This window comes from Poecilia reticulata, chromosome 4, assembly GCF_904066995.2.
Source record: "Poecilia reticulata chromosome 4, P_reticulata-male-v2, whole genome shotgun sequence".
Classification (NCBI taxonomy): domain Eukaryota; kingdom Metazoa; phylum Chordata; class Actinopteri; order Cyprinodontiformes; family Poeciliidae; genus Poecilia; species Poecilia reticulata.
Window position 1 is genome coordinate 28,565,790 of NC_088833.1, and position 14,906 is coordinate 28,580,695.

General features: G+C 38.7%; 1 protein-coding gene across 22 annotated transcripts in view; it reads right to left on the reverse strand.

Moving 5' to 3' along the window:
* Positions 1-14,906, reverse strand: part of kif1aa (kinesin family member 1Aa) — a 46,870-nt gene that overhangs the window by 11,850 nt on the left and 20,114 nt on the right. For 6 of the 22 annotated variants that reach the window (XM_008407712.3, XM_008407707.3, XM_017304391.2 and 3 more), the window contains 17 exons: positions 13,378-13,450; positions 13,106-13,196; positions 12,861-13,009; positions 12,599-12,777; positions 11,395-11,532; positions 9,745-10,041; positions 6,691-6,809; positions 6,469-6,590; positions 5,282-5,423; positions 4,942-5,104; positions 4,762-4,852; positions 4,564-4,682; positions 3,699-3,754; positions 1,609-1,717; positions 1,456-1,522; positions 1,269-1,353; positions 1,073-1,178 (listed from right to left, as the gene is read on the reverse strand). In XM_008407712.3, the coding sequence (XP_008405934.1) occupies positions 1,073-1,178; positions 1,269-1,353; positions 1,456-1,522; positions 1,609-1,717; positions 3,699-3,754; positions 4,564-4,682; positions 4,762-4,852; positions 4,942-5,104; positions 5,282-5,423; positions 6,469-6,590; positions 6,691-6,809; positions 9,745-10,041; positions 11,395-11,532; positions 12,599-12,777; positions 12,861-13,009; positions 13,106-13,196; positions 13,378-13,450 (2,106 nt within the window). The remainder of the gene's footprint in view (positions 1-1,072; positions 1,179-1,268; positions 1,354-1,455; positions 1,523-1,608; positions 1,718-3,698; positions 3,755-4,563; positions 4,683-4,761; positions 4,853-4,941; positions 5,105-5,281; positions 5,424-6,468; positions 6,591-6,690; positions 6,810-9,744; positions 10,042-11,394; positions 11,533-12,598; positions 12,778-12,860; positions 13,010-13,105; positions 13,197-13,377; positions 13,451-14,906) is intronic. The other 16 variants (XM_008407719.3, XM_008407718.3, XM_017304399.2 and 13 more) reach the window with 6 other exon arrangements.

The following is a 14,906-nucleotide window of genomic DNA, read 5'->3' on the forward strand; positions in this document are numbered from 1 at the left end:
TGTTAAAGTTGCATTATATAACTATTACAAAACTAAGCCTTTTCAATGTTTATTAAAACTATCACCATGTCGTGACAAATTGGCATCAGACAGAGAATCTGTGAAAAAATTGAGCTCCTCCACCTCTTCCCTGAGTAACTATTGTGCTGTGAAAAATGCATCGCTTCTGGTCAGAATCAACCAATCAAGAGCCAGGAGGAGGGTCTTAGTGCTGTCAATCATCCTCCCAAATGCGCTCAACTTGCTAATGGTGGAAAAACAACTTACTGTTCCAGGAAAACTGTTGTAGGTCGTCATTGGTGGCATTTGTGGCAGGCTATGTTGAAGTGAACCAGCTGTTTTAGCAAAGTTAAAGTCGGAGAGCTTGAGCATGAGAGTGATTGGCAGTGCTAAGACCCTCCTCCTGGCTCTGATTGGTTGGTACTGACTGAACGGTATATTTCTGAAGCTAGCACTGGGAGGAGGAGGATTAGGTCAATTTCTTTTCCACATATCTGTCTTTTACACAACATAATGATAATTTAACAAATATGTAAAACATATTTTTCTATAAAGGTTACATAAGGATTTGTGGTATTACAATGTTCACTACACAGCTTGAGTTTAATAGATACATAATCGAGACACAACAGAAAACCTGATGAACACAGAGAGGCGCTACATGTAGGTGCTATGATGAGGCACAATTCAACACCAGGGAGGGTCACGAAACCAGCTTGGTTCAGGGTAATCCTCTCTACTGTTCCTGCTGATGCTGGAGGTTTAGTCCTTTTTTTAAAAAGCTGTGGTAATGCAAGTTAATTCATGCAGACAGAATAATAAACTTGTTTTTGTGCCGTGCTTCTGTTTTGGACATGCGATGCTCTGTGGCTAACTGCAGTGCATAAGCTGCATGAGCAGTTTAAGAGAAGTTAAAACAAAGACCAAAAAGTTATAAAGTACAGTGATTTCCAGGTTCAGCCAAAGTGCAGTGATACTATATATCAAGCATATTATCTGTTTTGCAGCTTTAGTAGACAGGTGGCTCTTCAAAAGTGATTTATCTGTGCTCATGGTCTCTAGCTACACATACCTGTCATCCTGCAGGGGCTTGACATAACCAGCAGATAAGATGTTAAGTGAGAGTATGTTCGGGTCGATGACGGTCTCGTCGGCTTCCAGGGTGTTGCGTAAACGCCCTGACAAAGCACACGTGTATTTGTGAGAACTGTTCCTGCACATTCCTGATGAACTGCTTCAGATCAAAGAAACCTGAAAGATAAACTTACCCACAACTAGCTCTCGGACGTCGTTCCACTCTATGTCTCCAGCAGACTCGTGCACGATGGTGACAGCTATTCTCCTCTGGAGGCCCTGGAGTAAAGCACGGAACGAAGGGATTCATGGTTTTGTTCAACAGGTCTTTGTTTCCTTTGAATATATAGGTATTTCTATGTTCTCATGGTGCGACCACACCTGGTGCAGTAGGAATGTACCCTGGCATGGCAAGCCTCCTCTGTGGTCTACGACTGCAGGGATGTAACTTGGATAAACCAAAATTACAAACAAGAATTAATGGACAGTAAATCTTATCCAAATATTTCAATTCCAAATATTTGCTGGACTCACTCTCCGTTGGCCTCAAGCTCGCAGATCTCAAAGAACACCATCAGATCGTGTTTACAGTGGCGAGGGCCCGCCTGGGGACGCATCATCGCCTTCAGCTTGGTGGCAGGCACTAAGTCGAAACATGTTTCAAAATGTTATGTGAGAAAAAGCATGGTGAGGTGAGAACATACAACTATAAGCTAGCCTACGAAGGAGAGAGAACGGGCAGATGAAAGGAAATCCGGTGCAGGTAGAAAGTACAGTTTTGGAGAGACAGAGCACCTTTTCTAGAAAAATATTCATAAGCAACTTTATAGCTTTTACTTAAAGCTCAATGCTAATAAATCCATGTGTAATAATGCTCTTTGGTCATTCCCAATGTGCTAAAGGCAAAGGGAATTAATTGTACCTTTCCCTTAACTTTTACCAAAAGAGTTGAATATTCAGACAGATTGGAAACTGACTGCGTCTCTCTAACTTACATGGAACAACCTGAAAAACTCACTCAAAATAAGTTCACATGCACAAGTGTGGTGTGCATTTATATTCACGTCACTTCACACCAAAGTAAAATCCAAAGGAACCAGCTGCCATCAAAATTCAACTAATCAGGTGTAATTTGTCCTCAGTAAATCAACTAGAAAGCCACTGAAAAGAGCTGTTTGTTGTTTGGCACAAACCAATTAGGCCATTCAGCTAGCAAGTGGACAAGCCGCAGCTACAACGAGTAAATTAGATCAAGTAAATGTATAGGCTAAAATTACAAAGTGAAAGTAGAGATTTTAATCCAACTAAGAATTTGAGAAAAGACTTGAAAACCAAAGATCACACATCCTTACCGTCTATTTCGCTATTTCCATCACTTAGCGAGAAAAATGTTCCTGCTAAGTGGCTTCAACTGTAAATAATGTTTTCCAAATTTAGGCTTTCAATCAAATGCACTTTATTACAAAACTGTGCAGTTTGAATATCAAGTGCTTTCAAGGACTTTATAAAGAATCTGACTGAGCTTCAGTGATTTTGCAAAGAATGGGCAAAAGTTTAGTCTGCAGCTGTTATTACAGAGAAAGGTGGTGCTACAAATATTAACATGGGGGGTGAACAGAAATAAAAAACTGAAAAGTGTAAACTTTTTAGCAGTTTTCATTTTGCACTGAAGAATTTTGAAAACCATGTGTGATGGTTCTACTACAACCCAATTTTGTTCTCTTCTGTGAACAATCAGATAAAATCCCAATAAAATAGATGAAAACGTGACAAAACTGTTGAGAGGATGCTAACACGTCTGCCAAATGTTTCTACTTGCCTTTTTCTGAAGTTGTTATTTCAGTTTTTGTCCCATTACATTTATTTTTTAGGAATTTGACATTGCTGTGAGATTTTAATTTCCACAGAAGAACTTCAGTTCTACTTTATATTCGAAAAGCAGAATACGCAATATCATAACCGTGTCTCTACATAGTAAAGTGACAGTATTTTTAAGGGTAGAAGGCAGAATGATGAAGTTGAAGAGAAGCTTACATAAGGAAGTGCAAGGGTTCACCACAGAGACTAACAGACACACACACAGCACCAGAGAGCCAATCCAAATGCAGAATCCTAAAACAGGAACACTTTTAATATTTCAATTTACCAAAAATATTTATGTATTAGCAGAATTTATACAAACAATAACATGTCATTAGAAAAAAAAACCTAATTATTTCTGTTAACAAGAGGAAAAAAAGGTTCCGGTTGCAGGATTCTGTTGGATCTGACAGCATGAACCAACCGGGTTTCTGAGCTTTAATAACTGAACAGATAGAGACGGGCGGGGCTGGCAGCTGAGCTCGCTCGTTTGCTTCCAGCAGGAAGGAAGCGGCCAAGCCAGCAGCGGACAGGGCGTGGCCCGACAGCGAGTCCACCAGCGCCCCATTGAACACGTCAGGGACCAGGTATCGGATCAGGTCCAGGGACTTCTCCCGATTGGACGAGTCATCAGAGTCCACTGCTCACACCCAACAACATGAAGCTAAGATGACACGACTTGCAAACGAACGACGTACAAAAGATGCAAAAGCAACATAAAATAACCAACAGCTAACTAGCGACAGCAGCTGGGAGTTTCTTACCTGGTTTGGAAAGAGGCATCACTTGTGGAAATTGCCTTTTGCATGCATGAAGCGGACTGGATGGAACAACACAGTCACATGTAAATAGAAAAACAGACTCATATTTTCTATGTATCTGTGTTTTCAAGGTAAGTTTTCAAACTTTTCCAGCATCGCATTTGGAGATAAAACAACAAAAATGAACTAAAAAATCAGGTTTCAATTCATTATATATCATTTATTGCTGTTAGTAATAGTCTTGTTATAGTATTCTAGGTAAACTAAAATAGAGCAAAATGTTATGTTTTGAAATGTCTCTCACACAACCTATCCACCTGACTGGTTCGAGAACAAAACACTGATTTCACAAATATTCAATTAACATCTAAAATATAAGCCAACCTTTATTTCATCACACAGATCAGTAATGTCAATGAGCCATTAGAAATAAACAATATTCACAACGCTGAAACAATCCAAACAAATCATGTTCAGGTAAATCACCTCCCTGCTCAAATGACATGCTTAAACAGAATATATAAATAATGTCACGAAAAATCTCTAAAATATGTTCTCACTACGTTTTCTGGCATTTAACAAATAGAAATAATTTTAGTAATTCTAACTAATCTAAAACAAGAAAACTTTGGTCGGTTTTAACTTTAGATTGTGATTAAATAATATGTTTATGTCTTTGTATTTGATGTTTAAAAATATCAAGTTTCAACTGTAAGTAATGTTTTCCAGATTTCATCTTAATCAAAAGTTAGATTGCACTTTACTACAAAACTGTGCAGTTTGAATACCGAGCATTTTCAAGGACTACACAGAAATGAAGCTCTTTCCAAGCGCCTGTACGAGCCCTGTGTGTGACCAGGCGTCTCACCTGATGACGTCTTTACACAGAGGAAGAAAAGGTTGTTTCTGGTAGTGACCAAACACCTCAAAGACAATCGGTTGAATCTTTATGTAGTCCACAAAGGACTTGGTCACTTCAACAGCAATCTACACAAACAAACCAAAACAAGCAGAGTTCCATATGTAGTTGTAATAAAATAGTGTTAGTTCATGATTTGTCTCTTACATTCTGCACGTGGTAGAAGCCCAGAGGAGGCCCGTGTCCGGTGTTTTTCAGCGGCTCCGTAGAGAAGGCCTCGTCATGCCGATGGATGAAACTGAAAAAAAAAATGGAAACAAATGAAAAAGAAATAAAGGACGAATAAAGACTAATTAGGGCATTTACTTTGGATGGACACTGACTTACTTAAACTGACAGAAGATGTCGGCATATTCGGCAGAAATGCTGGAGGCCTGCAGGACAGTCACCCTGAAGGTGAAAATGTTTCCGATTTTCAGGTGCTCCAAAGTCGCATCTAAAGCTGCATCCGGACCCGCCTTCGCTGGATTCTCCAACTCATCTGCACCAGCTGATGTGAATAGAAAAAAACAAAAAATGGACTTGAATTAAACTCTTTAGGTTTAGTTTAGATCCTGTGAAAGCATTGGACACAGCGGCTCCAGTATTTTTCTCATAAGCAAAGGAAAACATCACACACAAGCACCCGGAGGAGTAAGCTATCCATTCACTCATAAGACATGGTTACCCGCACATGTGTTGTTGTTGACCTCGTCTGCTGACGGGCTCATTTCAGCATTTTGGCCTTCCCCTTCCACGATCCGAAGCTCTTCCTGAGAAACCCCTGTGTAGCTCAGTCCAACTCCGACAGAGCACGACTCCGACTGGAACTGAACACGTGAGGTGAAAACACAGCAGTCAGTAAAGACACGGCTTTTAAAAAGCATCGCTGCTTCTTGTTCAAATGCCCCAATGTTACTCATGAGGTGACTTGTGAAAACAACTGGTTGGTTTTGTTTTTATTTAGGGCATTACAATAAAAGAGGGGTAAACCCAAAGACAGATCGTACTTTTCCCATTTTTTGGGGGGAATACTGTGAAAGTCACGTATTGCTTTCCTTTCACTTCACCATTAGATATTACTTTGTGTTGCTCTGTCACATTAAATCCCATTTACAGACATGCATCTGCAGCAGCAACAAGTGAATAAGGTCAAGGTTTGTGAATACTTATACAAGGCACTGAAATGTATCTAGGGCTGAAATGATTTATCTGATTCATCATGATTAGTCACTAATTGAAATAATTGTCAACTAATCTAGTATTCGATTAATCATTAACAGAAGCATACAATCTAAAAATTAAGCCAAAATTGTTAAAAAAACAAACATTTTGCATTTGAGATTAAGAAATCCATCTTTGTCTGTAAATATGTTCGACCCAAAACTCCTCTAGTTGCATAGTTTAAGCTTCACCTGGTTCAGATTCTATAGAAAAAAAATTATTTGGCGTTTCTAATCGGTTATTTAAAAAAATAATAAACAGATCAGCCACGTAATGTGTTGTTAAGTCCAGCAGAAAAAGCTTCCCGGGCTTCTATTTAAAGTTTCCTTACATAGAAACTTTGAATAAATAATTGAGCAAACTGTACCTATTGACTAGTAGGATCAATTAGAACGTATGAGTGATTGAAATGAAATTATGTTTTTTAATTGTGAATTTGTGCTACATAAGTGAACTGAATTAAACTTTTCACATGTTGAGTTTAAAAGTATTTTTTAGCTGCAGATGCATCGTTTGCTACAAATGTTTGTTTTCTTATTTTAAAAAGAATTTAATTTTAATGTATTTATTTTGGATTATATGAAAAATATCTGATTAATCAATTAATCAGCTGAATAAAATGTTACATTAGCTAAAACAATGGCATCATACATTTTTCCTCCCTACTTTCTCGTACTGCTGATCCTCAAAAGAGATTTTGGCCGTGCCCGACTGTCTCACGCCGGAGCCGTAGTCAGGAGCTTCCTCGTCGGCTGGAGGGAAACAGAGAGCACCTTCACTTCATTCCCTCCAGAAGTCGCACCCAGCGTGTCTTTTCAGCCGCTTCACGCCGACAGAGGCGAGCGACAGCAAGACGGCGGGTCTGGGCCTTACCTGATATGGCCTGAACGGCCACGCGCAGGAAGCCCTTCACCTCTCCTTTCTCACTGACGATGGCCACGCGGTGCACCAGAGGAACCGGGTACAGCAGGTTGCTCAGATAGACGAAAGCCCTGCGCGGTGGAAGAAAATAAATAAAGAAAAAAAAACAGGCAAAACATTAAAACACAAGCAGACGTGGGAAGGAGAAAGAGACGGTTGACATTTAGTACATCTCCACCGGGCAGGACAACAGAACACAGAGCTGCGAAGCAACCAAACAGAAGCTGGGATTGCTCTTGCGATGGCCATGGTTGCCCTTTACTATTGCTTTGTTAAGGGTGTTTCTTCCTTTATTAATAAGCTAATATGTTAAGACAGTTATGGCCTGCATGCAATATTCCTGTTGCTTTTAATACGAATGAAGCCTTGGCGAGGCTTAGGAGCATGTGTGCAAGAGTAACTTTAGATCTGTAAAAATATATCAAATTTATGATCAGGAGTTGTGCACTCACTGCAGAAAGCAAGGGCTTCCTTTGTGAGCTCAACGATTTTACAGATTTAATTTTGCTTTTGTACATCTAAGGCAGGTCAAATGTAATCATGAAACTAATTTATGATTTAAAATAAGATTTAAATACTCAAGAGTTGGCACTTAAGTCACTCTGCATTACAGTTGCCTTGATAAAGTATTGGTAACCTTGAACATTTTCATGTATTTTGGGGGGAATTTTAGTGTGATAGAAAATTTTTGTTTTTAAAGTTATATTGGTAAATGATAAAAATACAAATAAAAATTCCTTCCAGTTTATTATTAGTTCTATCACATTAAATCTGCTAAAACACAATTTTATTACTTTTTTTTTTGAGTTAGCTTAACAAAATGTGAAAAAGTTCAAGAGGTATGAATACTTTTGAAAGGCACCGCATGTCTAAAAAGATTTATGGGTCAAATTTCTCAAAAGTATAAATGTTTTTAAAGGTTTGTCGCCATCTTTTCTCAAAGTGCAATATAAGATCTATGAGTCAAAGGTCACATTTTCCACAAGCCAGAGGGTTGGGTGGGAGGTGGGATAGACACTTAGGGGTGGAGACTCATGACAAGATTGGTGAGGTGCAAATAAGGCATGCTCAGGACAAAAAAAAAAAGGTCAACAAAAATGCTTTCCAGTTGTCGACTCAAAGGAATCAAAAGCAAATGGAACAGAACGCAACATGACTCAGCTTGAATAAAAACTGCCAACAGCTTGATAAATAGTGTGCTACACCAAAAAAAACCAACGAATGACATCCAAAATCAAAGTGCACCACCTGGGCAAATGTAAAAGTGGTGTTTTGTACAAAATAGGAGTTCATCGTTAGATGTGTTCATGTTAAAGTTGCAAAAAAAAAGAAGAAGAAAAAAAAAGTCAAACTAAAAACGTGTGCTCTGGCATGCCTAAAAGAGACCGCTGCAGTAGAAACCAGCTCTTTCATCTTGAGATTTTTTAGTGTTTCTTGCTCATATAACATGGCTCGCTCAAATGCATCACTTCCAACAGGAACAGAACAATTCTCTGTGGATCCCTTTGTAATGTTAATCAGATCAGACCTTAATAATCGCCATGACTCAGCTGCTTCGGTAAGTTGTTCACATTCATGCCTCTGGCACAAACCTCAGCTTTATATTTAGCAGCACAGTGCTTCAAGGCGTCTGCCGGATTTTATGCTTTTTGCTGCAAAAATACGAAATCTTACCAAGTACTTTTGGTCTAGTTTCTAGTGCAAATATCTTAGTATACTTGAAATAAGACAAAACTAATAGTACTAGTGATTGTAGTACTTCTTGCTGAATACTAAAATACTTCAGCAACATAGAGGAGCTCATTTTAAGTCAATAATTCCTTAATATTGATGAAAATGTACTAGTTCCACTGGGAGATTATTTTCCTTGTATCATTGGAAAAAGTCTTGTTATAAGTGAATTTTTTCACAGAACTGCTTGTAAGACAAACACACTTCAATGAGTCGTTTAACAATATTTCTTCAACTAAAGTAACCTTGGTTTTAGTTTAAAAACTGTTTCCAGAAGTATTAAAATATTTTTATTTCACTTTAAAAAAGCAACAAAGCAAAAAAGTAGAAGAAAATAACAAGAGCATAAAAATGTAAATGCGTATAAAATATTGAAACCAGGAACTATCCATTCAGAAGTAGCTTCATATGTTCAGTGTGGAGAGAGATTTGCAAATATTTCTGGTTCCAATTTCAGAAAGGCTAGAACAATGAAAACTAAGACAAGAACATAATAACATAATAAATATCTTCAAAGCTTGTTTGCCTTTGAACAGTAAACAACCAGGAGGTGTTAAAAAAAAGTGAGCAAAGAAAAACACCAGTCATGAAGCTCTGAACTGCAAAAGCATAAAATCTTACCAAATATTTGTGGTCTAGTTTCTAGAGCAAATGTCTTATTACACTTGAAATAAGACAAAATTTAATTTAAACGTCACTTTTCAGCAAGATATAGCAACTTGTTTAGAGTCAATAATTCCTTATGTTGATGAAAAAGATTATCTAACTCTCAGAGGTCACTTATAACATGGGAAAAATGTCTTGTTCAAATGAAATAATTTGCCAATTGAACTAAAACTTCATCAATTTTAAGAGATTATTTGCTTAGAATAAGCTTCTATAACTTGCTCAAATGTTACTAGTAAGTTAGTTTTGTCTTATTTCAAATGCACTATGATATTTTAACTAAAAAATACTTGGTAAGATGTTGTGTTTTTGCAGTGTGATTGTTTTAAATGTGTCACCTCTATGTTGACATCAAAGATGCAGCTTTCCTCTCATACCTGGGAAGTGAAATTACAGCAAAATATACAAACTAAGAGAAATTCAGATTGATGGTTTGACGCTACCATGTAAAACGCAAACTAAACTACCCATTAAACATCCTTGTTGTGGATAAAACTCTCTTAAGTGTGTGCTTCGTTTCTCTCGATGCAAATCGGAGGAACAAAACCCAGCTTCTCAGTGTGAAAGAGCTAGTTTCCTCCGCCAGCATGCTCCTGAAACCTCACCAACCTTCCCACTACACTGAATAATGGAGAGCGGTCGTAAAAGGGGTCCAGGCCTTCGCTGGAGCCTCGGCAGAGCCCTCCAACATCATCATCATCATCATCATCATCTGGCCCGAGCTCGGAGCACGGGTCGTCCAAAAAGATATCATCATCCAGGTCGTCCAACTCCTCCAACTCCTCCTCCTCCCCTCGACCCTCCCTCTGCGAGTCAGCCAGCTCAGTAATTTCAGAGGTGGAAAGGGTCGGGGATGGGGTGGGGTCACTCATGCGCTCGCTCATGCATGTGTTGAAAATGGGATTTCTGGTGCAGCCAGAAACATGGGAACTAGGTTAGTACAGTTAGATAGAAAGCACACATTGGAATACATATGGACTGGAGGGAACCAGATTGAGACTAAATGCTGAGACACAGAAGAGAGACATGGGAAAAGTGTTTCCCAGCAGTAAGCTAAATAGGGGGGGAAGGAAGTGTGTGTCTGTGTAGAAAGATTTCTGTGGGTTAGACCTTTTTTTTTTTTTTTTTCAAAATGGAGGCCATGGTCCCTAAGTGAAGTTGTCCCCCCACGCGCTCCCCCCCCCATGCCCCCACCACCTTCATCACATCAAACGAATTTTGTGTTAATCAACTGTGCTACATTTTTACTGGTCTGTGCTTTTCTTATTTTTAAAGTTTAAATGTTAAAAGTTCAACCAGCCACTCCACGTTACCCAAATCAAATAAAATTGGTGTTCATTGTTTGTGTTATGTTTGTGGAGGAAAATTTTAGCAGCGTAAACGTAACAGAAACATAGCACAATTGATTGCCACCAAATTTGTTTGATTTCATAAAGGTGGGAGGGGCTGGTTGACTTTCCATGACCTCCAGAAACTTTCATTAGTATCTTAAAAATGATACCAGCACAACAAAAATTTTTGCTGCACAAAACGCAGCAAAAACATTTGACACCAATTTTGTTTGGGCGCGTTGGTGGGGCAATCTGTTTTTCAATAATTTTTACAAAATATAACATAATAGATTGAAATGTTATTTGTAGTGCTCATCTTTCTGATTGGCTACCAGTCAAATGTATTATTTTATTTATTTTGTTTTGCTCCATTTTCCGCACAGCAAGCGGAAAATGCAAAAGTATCTGACGAGAAACACTGAAGGGACCGTCCAGCATCCCTGCTGTGCAGGAAAACTGCTACGAAAAATGCTCAAGAAAACTCAGGGCCAACTAGAATCAGAAGGTAAAAGGCAGCATTTATGCTAAGCAAATCAATAAAAGTGAGGGGGAAAAAACAATTCTAGACTATGATTTTACTTTAGGTATTTTGCAGCATTGTCTGCTGGTTTGCATGCAGAAGTTAATGCTGCTTGGGAGGCCATGGCATGAAAAACTCTTGGAACCCCTGTGTTAGACCATGAGCAACAGATAAAAATCAAAGATGCCTCAAAATCAGTTCCCGTTTATCACTTCAATGTTATTAATGTCCAATAAAACATAAAAAATAAACTATATTGGTCGACTCAAACCGTAGACAGAATGAAGGCAGCCATCTATGTTCAGTGGTCCTAGTAAACAAACGTGGCCAACAATCATTGGAACAAGCTAATGAGAAACGCTGTCCTGCATTTCTTACAGTATGAAGTGGATGATGCTCGGTGTTTACCTGCCGACCAGGCGGAACCATGGGAAGCGATCGTAAAAAGGGTCGCCTCCTTTCATGACACTTTCACTCTCCTCTGTGGTATTATTGGGCACATCAGCAGCACGGTCGTACATCTCTCGCATGAGGTCAAGCCTTTGCCTGCAGGAAGAGGAAACGCAGATCAAGGAAGTTGTCACAGCTGATAGTCCGGTAGACTCGGTTCCATTGCGGATAAACCTGCAACATTTGCTACTATTTCACTGTATTGTGTCAAACGAACCAAACCCTTTGAAAAACAAACCTGTTCCCCTCCTTGCCTGCGGTGGTGCTGCACGAAGAACTACTCAAGAAAATTACACAAAAACCTCTGAAGAACACACCGAGTGCAACTTCCTTCTTCGCAAAATGTAAACAAAAATCGAGTGTCGTCAGATTTTAGTGACACTCCACTAAAATCTTGACTTTTGTTTTTGGTAAAAGACCATGAGTTATTTTATTTTTCTGGTGCTAGACCGGAATGTTTGTTTTGGTTGTTTTTACCCAGAATGCCATGCACTTTAGTCTGCATCCACATATACATTCGAACCGCAAAGAGGCCTGGGTTTTTTAGGTGGACCAAAGTTCATTCTTTTGGTTCGTGTCAGAGTTTGGTTGCGCATTCACACCTCCCAATGTGAACCGGACTTTCTAGGCAAACAAACTACAGTTCAACTAGAGTGAACAAAATAGGGCTGGTGTGAATGCACCCTAAGAAATACACATTGAAGAGTAAAGAGTATGAAATAAATTTTATAACCTTTCATCAGTGGTGTTAGATGGTGTTTAGTTAGTGGCTGTTTTCTGTCATGTTGTGTTGATATTGAAGTGGGGCAGGGAGTGAGAGGAGAAGAGACACAAGTACTAGGAGAGCGAATGCTTAAACAAAGGACCTGGGCAGGTTAGTTAATGGAGATGAGAGAGCAGAGGGCAGACTGGAGAGAGAGAGTGGCAGCAAGGGGCGAGGGAGAGTACATCGAAAACTAATAAAGGAATCTAACACTAAACAATAACATAAGAAACATAATTAAACTAGAGTAACTAAGAAAGGACTGAACCAAAGAAAAACAGAAACATGATGATCTAATCAAAAAATAAAAACAGAAATCAAATCAGAACTTAAGAACCCATGAGAAATTCAAAAACAACCCAATACTCTGGCAGGTTCATTTAGTCAAAGACAGCCTACCTTAATTTTTCTAAAGTCCAGAAGTGAGTTGCTCCATTCTTCTGATCTTGCACTTCCACAGCCACAATAGTACGAGGAAAATGTCTACTTTCTCTGTCTTGAGTCGTCTCTGGGGGCAACAGGTCAGGAGGAAGTGGGGAGTAAAGAGTGTCTGTGAGCAACACAAACTGGAACTGGACCTGCAGGGGAACGCAAAGCATCCATTAGGCAACAGCCAGCGTAGAGGCTATATAGCATAATGAGTCAAATGAACATGCTGCACCTTCTTTTTGAGTTCTACACTGATGGCATTGGCTTCTTTAAGAAAGATGGCATTTCCCCACAGTAGGTCGCGCAGCGAGGTGAACTGGTAGCACCTCCACTTCCTGAAGCCCCACACAGCCAGCTCTCTCTCCTTCTCCGTCCACTGAACTGTTAATTCAGAAAAAAAAAAAAAAAAGGAAACTCATGTGGCCAAGATGCGTTAACGACAGAGAGACAACATCTGATCCCAGACATCATCTTGACCTTCCTCTTCTGGTTCCTCCTCTTCTTCAGGGGCTTCTGGGTAATAACGGTCCACCTGCTTCTGTAAAGCCTCAAGCTTGCTCTCGTAATCCTACACAAAAAAACAATAATCAGTAAATTAAAGGACTAAAACAGATTGCAATGTATTAGCTTCAATCCCTGACACCTGTGTGTAGTTATTGGTGTAGGCCTTTGTACAAATTATCAGTAAGAAACTAGAAAGTCCTCTGAACAAACTCTTGTAAAACTACAAAATGTGAAAGTTTTCCTACCAGTCTTTGCTGCTCTAGAAGATTGTTGGCTTCTTCTCTTTCTTTGCGGTACTGATCCTCCAGCTCCTGAAGCCTGAGGACAGAAATGGATGCCGTCAAAACAGGTTGGATGGAGACGACACACTAAACCAAACTGATCAAGCTTTCTATTTTTATACCAGCACGTTAAAAACAAAGAGGATGTAGTCATCTGTAATTTGGCAACTTGTATTCAGTGGATGTGGACTCAGAGGCTAAACGCTTATTTAGTATTTTAAGCTTAGCAGCTCAAAAACTTATCACAAAGAAATGTAAATAAGTTCCATCCCTTCATGACTGGCATCAGATTATGGTTCATAAAGGATGGAAAGAATTCGTTTTTCAGGTATATTGCAGTTTGCAGAATTTGAAAAGATCTGGGTGAAAGAGAAAAATACATTGAGGTAAAATATCCGGAATTTTTGTGACTCTCTGTACAAGTTTTATTGTAATTTGAGTTATTTACAAGTCCTATATGTACACCACACCTTCTACTTTATTTTTATTTTTTCATGTTCTTGTAATTTTATGTTTAGTTATATTAAGGAAAGCTTGGAAAAAAAATCAAAATAAGCTCATCAGTTCTAATACTTCGGTTGGCACCTTACAGTGTTTTGAAAAAGTATCGATACTCATTGATGGTTTGATCACTTTACAACCGAAAACCTCTATTTATTTTAGCGAGATTTAACGTGACAAACAAAACAAAGTATTACATAATTGTGAAGTGGAAGGAGAATGAAACATGGTTTTCATATTTTTTCGAGAGAATTATTCAGAGAAGCAGCCAAGAGGAACATGGCACTCTAGAGATCTACTGACTCTTTCGACAGGATAATTAAAGCAAAATGTGGTTTTATAAAGAACCATTTTGCTGTACCAGTTTTCAAATTTGTGAATGACTTAAATAAACTAGAGATGTGCCGATCAGGTTTTTTCCTGCCGATTCCGATCACCCATGAGGGCCGATCACCGATACCGATCACCGATACCGATCACATAATTATTATTTTTTTTATCATAAGCACTACCGGTTAGATTATGTGGAAAAAGGAACCATGAATTCACCTTAATTTAGACAAAAACTTGTTTTTAATAACTTTTTCAGAGAAAAAAACAAAACAGGCATTGTGCAAATTGTACTGCTATCGGTAATACTATCTTTAACAGACTGATAACATATGAAGGCTCTGAAGAAGTTAAATAATGCAAAGAGCCAAAATAAAACCTCTCAACATTGCCAAAAAATTCAAATATAAAACTTAACATTCAAAGGCAAATACAGGATCCATTACAATAAACAATCCTGAGTTACTGAATGAAAACTTCCTGATAGCATGGCGGCTAGCTGATTACTGCTAGTTCTGATTGGCTGTTTCTGACTGAGTGGAGTAATTATGCAGAACAGGGAGGAGATCGATTATTTTTTCAGAGATTATCTCTCTCATGTTAGGACAGCAAAAGTTTTAATACGTATGTAAAATTAATTTTTTTAAGTTAGATGCTGCAGC